The following is a 5,525-nucleotide window of genomic DNA, read 5'->3' as shown; positions in this document are numbered from 1 at the left end:
AATCAGAATTTCATGCCTTTGAAAGTTAAAGGACTAATTGCTCAGAAACTCACAAAATGATATGAAGAAGAGTGCAACAGGTTTTGTGCAGAAATAATTATGTACAACAGATGCTTAGAGTATTTGGGTAAGTGGATGAGACCAGTGGAAGAGTTTTCTTGTTTCAAGTAGATAACCTTGAGTGAAACACCAAATTGGACTGATGTGGAGCCTTGTGTCAAATACTTGATAGATATGGGGGTAGAAGTTGATGATGTGAAGTGCTTTGATCAAGTTAGTAACTTGAAGAAGTTTGTAGAAAATTACAAGAATGATGAAGAATTCATTAAATTGCCGGCACATAAAAAGTGGACCAAATACTTGAAAAAATCAAAGCATATTGAATGCCACTCAGAATTGCTGAGAATTGCACAATTTTTCTTTGTTGTAGCATCGCACAATGCAAACGTAGAGCGATTTTTTCGCTAATGCAAAGTCAGTGGACAGAGGAGAGGAACAAGTTGAGTGTTGATACAGTGAAAGGTATTCGGGATGTACAGTATAACTTCCGAGACATATCTTGCAGTGACTTCTTCACTTTTTTAAACTCCAACAGAAAAATATGCATGGGGACTTCAAGGCACACAGTGGCGAGGGAAGAAGACTGCAACTAAGCCAAGGAAAGGAATGGAGTTCAAGATAATTAGCATTATGTATGGGTAAGTTTTCTGCGTTTTTCTGACTTAATTCTATTCTGTACTTGTTTTCTGTTATAATCATATTGTAAACAAAATGGAGCAGCAGCAGTGTATATATATATATATATATATATATATATATATGTATATATATATATATATATATATATATATATATATGACAACATTTTGACACTAATTTTCTTACCAAAATTTTCAATTTTTCTCACAGTAGATCTCATATCAGGGGTGGGTGGGCAAATACAAGCCTACCATATTCTTCCATATTTAATTGACGTTTCGACTTCAGGGAGTCATCTTCAGAATAGTATACAAGAATTAAGTCACATTCTTACACAGCTACATAATACACAATTGACAATTTTGTACAGACATGGATTTAAGTAGCCTATAGACCGCGTACCCAAATGAATAAGTAAATAAATTCATAACCACTTTCTAAAAGGATCCCTGAGTAGGATTGCATAAAGGGGTATTTTGTATGCCAACGACTAGTATTGGAATCCAATGTGGTGACTTCGGCTTGCTGAATAACCATGTTGCTACATCAAATATAATCTCTTAATTTCCAAGGAACAAAGAAACTACGAAAAGAAACTTCTCATCCAGCCCATATTTCTTTGGTTGTGAATTAAGAAAAACAATTCTTTTGTTTCCAAATAGTGGGGTCTCTGTCTTTGTCTACAACTGACAGACGAACAAAAAACCACGGAATTAAAAGTTATATTTTGGATGTTGTCAGGCGTTCGATGTCGATGCGGAGCTATATGCTATATATCGACAGCTCCTGGGTTCTTCTTGTTTTTCTTAATGTCTTGTTTTCATTTGTTTTCTCTTTTCATCTACATTTTATTAAGTATTCCCCTATGTTGATGAAACCTCGGGAATCGGGTGGAAGGGTGAGGTGGTAAAGGACACGGGGAGGCCGAACGTGTTGATGCAGGATCTGCCCGGGTGAGCTGGGGAAGGTGGGTACAAGGTATGTACGGAAATTAGCGCGTAGTAGTGTTGTGGTTGGCGTGGTACCGTGAGGACTGTAGTTGTGGTGGCGGGTTTCGTTGGCCACGCGTTGTACAGATACACACGAAACTAATTGCATATTTCCGGTGAGTTACTACTAGACCGTGGTTTTTTCATCTCTTATTGAGAAAAAATATATAAAACGTGCGTGTGCAGTATGTGGATTTCTGGTACAAAATATATATTCATTATCGAATTCGTAAATGTCAGTGTCAGTTGTTTATATATGACTTGTCAAGCTGAGAAAACGCTTGAATGAAAAATATGCCATTGGAAAAAATGGAGACGTGTATGCGTATGCATGATCTCTGTTTCTACGACAGAGTATATGTTGTTTGATTTCTAAATATTTGTTGTTTGATTTCTAAATATTTGTTGTTTGATTTCTAAATATTTGTTGTTTGATTTCTAAATATCAAACTTTGTACAGTATAGTGTAAGTGTTGGCATGCAAGAGCAACACGGAAAAATTAAGGTTATAACAACGTCAACAAAAGTAGACAAGGCCAAGGAATACACATACAGCAAATATTTAATATTCAGTTTTATTTTGCTTTCTACTTATTTAGCACCTGTAACAATGGGAATGGGAATTCAGAGTTCAGAGAAATCCAGGATACAGCCTCAGTGCATGCGTAGTTTCCCAAATACAATATCCATTCACTGCAGGTTGGCACACGCACGCGCATCAATCCGATTGGCTCTGGCAAGATCTATAGACCTTGGGCTCTGGTACAGGCCTCTTACCCTTATTTACGTATCTATCTACTTATCATAATTGTTGTAATTATTATAACTATTATTGATGTTATTGTTATTATGATAGTTGTTATTTTTTCATGTACTAATTTGTACGTTCATTTCTATCTATTTATCTTTTTGTTTTTATTAAATATTATGTATATTTTCTATATCTACTGCGTTGCCGCAGTTCCAGTCTTCAGCGATTGTCGTCGCCTTTTAGAAATTTGTACTTGCTATCGCCGACCTAAGTCAGCTTGAAAAAATAAAGAAAATGCTTAAAGTACACACGAGAGAAAAATGCGAAGATAAGTCATTGTTATTGTTGTTGCTGTTGTTTAGAGAATGTGGCCATTTGGAAGAACCCTATATATTTAAAGGGTACCCAGTGGCTCACACTGTCTTTATGACGATACTTCATGTAAGAGGAATTTCCTTTTGTTCAGCAATGGACTCGAGCTGACTGATTGTTTATTGTCAGCCATATTGTTTTTGGTTTCGACCTTGATGAAACCCCTTGACAACTTAACGCTGACGTCAGGATAGACAAAAGGCTCATACTAAAAAGCGTCCAATTAATTTAAAAAATGCTTCGAGTGATTATAAAAACTTATATTTGATGACATTAGGGACAATTTATAGTTTCACCCAACCATAGAACTTGATATGTGACTTATGTGTTTCTGGTGAGAAATGTTGTCATATGATCGATGGTGTACATTATTTCCATCGTAAATGCGTACTTTTGAAGTAATTAAGTATTGAAGTTATGCACTTATGCCTACATCTCCCGAACAATCTGGGGGGACGTGTGGGAAATCGGTGTTTTTGGGTGGGGAAGACTAATAAATGGAGTAATGTGCGTTGCAAAACAGTTATAAAATGAACAAAAACACTAAAAATAGAAGAAAAAAATCACATTTTAGGGCCGGAGTCTTTGTTTTTACCAACGATTCGAAAAGTGTCTCGCTAGATCTGTTACATTTACAGAAGTCCACTCCAGCCGCGCAAGACTTCCTAACCGTAAACTAACGTTACCTCTGTTAGGTTAGGTTAGTTTAGTTTACGGTTACCAAGTCTTGCGCGAGCGGCTGCCCTAAATCTAGCGCTTCTACTCACAAATACTTACAATCGTACCCGCCGATATGGGATATTTTTGTTATTTATGTGTTTCTGTAGTCTTCTTCTTTATTGTACACCTGTTTGGCAACGCGCATTACTCCATTTATTAGTCTTCCCCACCCAAAAACACCGATTTCCCACACGTCCCCCCAGATCGTTCGGGAGATGTAGGCATAAGTGCATATCTTCAATACTTAATTACTTCAAAAGTACGCATTTGCGACGGAAATGATGTACACCATCGTTCATATCACAACATTTATCACCAGAAACGTATAAGACACATATCAAATTCTATGGTTGAGTGAAAATATAAATTGACCGTCAGAATCGAGTTTGATTTTTCAACATTTTAGTATTGTTCAGTTGACGCTTAGTTTACTCGTATGATTGTAAATTTTTATGTTTGATTATATTATGTTCATATAGAATTTGGTTGTTGAACTTTAACAACCTTAAAGAAATAACATTATTTATGAGTAAGAACCAAAATGTAAACGAATATAAATGTACTGCGACATAATCACTTTATATTGCAGTCGCAATTGTTGAAAAATCCAACAACTTAAATTTAACTTATTAAAAAATGGAAGCTTATTTCAAATAATATAAGATTCTTTAATCAATGGAAGCAGTTTTTCATTGAATGGACACTTAAAGATATGTTGTTGCAGACAGAAAGTATACAGCAATGTCACATAGGCCGAGGAAAGTAGTCGGGTTAACTGTTGATCATTAACTATTAACCGTCTCGAAGGCGTTAACAGAGATGTTCTTAAATCCCTTTGTAAGTAGTTAATTTCTGAACAATAATTTCGGTATTTAATAACCAGAATGAAATATTAATGTGCGTTGTCTTAGCCAGAAGAACACGCTTAAAATCGTACAATTAGTACCTGAGCAAAACCGCCTGTCAACAGTTAAAACAAAAATTAAAAGTATCTCACGGTACGTGCAGGGAAACTGACGTATACATTTGCAAATATATGGGTTCGTAAGCATGAATTATGACGATGATATTGGATACAAATGAGTTAGAAAATAGTTATGGTGATGCTAATGGTGTCAGTTAGACGGTATAATGTTGTTCAATTGGGATTTATTGATGTAAAAATATAATGAATCGAAGGCGTAGGCCTAACCGGCTTTTAGGAAATGCAGATGCACTTTGCGGGAAAGATAAATTGTACGAGTAACAGTCTTTTTTTCGAAATGCAGATACAGTAGGCCCTACTACTCTCGGCGAATGACAAAATAATTATGAAATGAAATAAAATAAACAAGTGAATAAAGTCCAGTGAAAATGTGAGAATTATATTAGGCAAGATTGTTTCGCCAAGTTATAATGAAATGTGCAAATAGTGTTAATTCCTACTCTCCCATCGTGTGGCATGTCCAATAAAAAAAATCTAACATGTAGAGCCCACCTCATTAATATAAATGAATAGATAAATGAAATTAAATAGCCTGACTAGATTAAAGAAAAAAATAGTATTAGCTAAAAGGGTTAGTTTGTAACCTTGTTGATGATGCGATATTCTGAGAAATTTATTCAGAATAGTGATTTATTTCGGAAGCGAACCGACCTGTTCTTGTTTTGGCTTTGAATTTAAATGACACGAGGTGATGCCCTTGATGTGTGTGGGGTGAGGGGCCAACCCAGTGCTCATGACCCGCTGTTGTATGCCCCATTCAAACCCACAAGGGATTGTAAGTGTTCGGATTGTAGCTGGGATGAAAAGGGTACAGGCCCCGCTGTGGCTGGGGTTTACTGTGCGGAAACATTGAGGCGTACACTCTTTTATTCTTGTACCATGTAGCGAAGGTTGCTGTAGAAGACTTGGTGGGCCTTTTTGTTGTTGTTGTTGTTTCTACTGTGGGCCTGCTGGGTGGGTTGTGATATTCCGTGCTGGTGACCGCTCCTGTGATTTGTCGTCGCCGTTG

General features: G+C 36.4%; 1 protein-coding gene and 1 long non-coding RNA gene across 2 annotated transcripts in view; one reads left to right on the top strand and one right to left on the bottom strand.

Moving 5' to 3' along the window:
- The first annotated feature begins 1,705 nt into the window (after positions 1–1,705).
- Positions 1,706–5,525, top strand: part of LOC143020354 (uncharacterized) — a 164,707-nt gene continuing 160,887 nt past the window's right edge. The window contains exon 1 of the long non-coding RNA XR_012965895.1: positions 1,706–1,804. This is a non-coding gene — a long non-coding RNA (uncharacterized LOC143020354). The remainder of the gene's footprint in view (positions 1,805–5,525) is intronic.
- Positions 4,193–5,525, bottom strand: part of LOC143020128 (uncharacterized) — a 4,584-nt gene continuing 3,251 nt past the window's right edge. The window contains exon 3 of the mRNA XM_076176285.1: positions 4,193–5,525. This exon is cut by the window's right edge and continues 185 nt beyond it. Coding sequence (XP_076032400.1) covers positions 5,274–5,525 — 252 coding nt within the window. The 3' untranslated portion in view covers positions 4,193–5,273.

This window comes from Oratosquilla oratoria, chromosome 39 (assembly GCF_046742065.1).
Source record: "Oratosquilla oratoria isolate Oo_2021 chromosome 39, ASM4674206v1, whole genome shotgun sequence".
NCBI classification, from domain to species: Eukaryota; Metazoa; Arthropoda; class Malacostraca; order Stomatopoda; family Squillidae; genus Oratosquilla; species Oratosquilla oratoria.
Note: the sequence above shows the minus strand (reverse complement) of the source record. Positions and strands in the feature narration are given on the sequence as shown.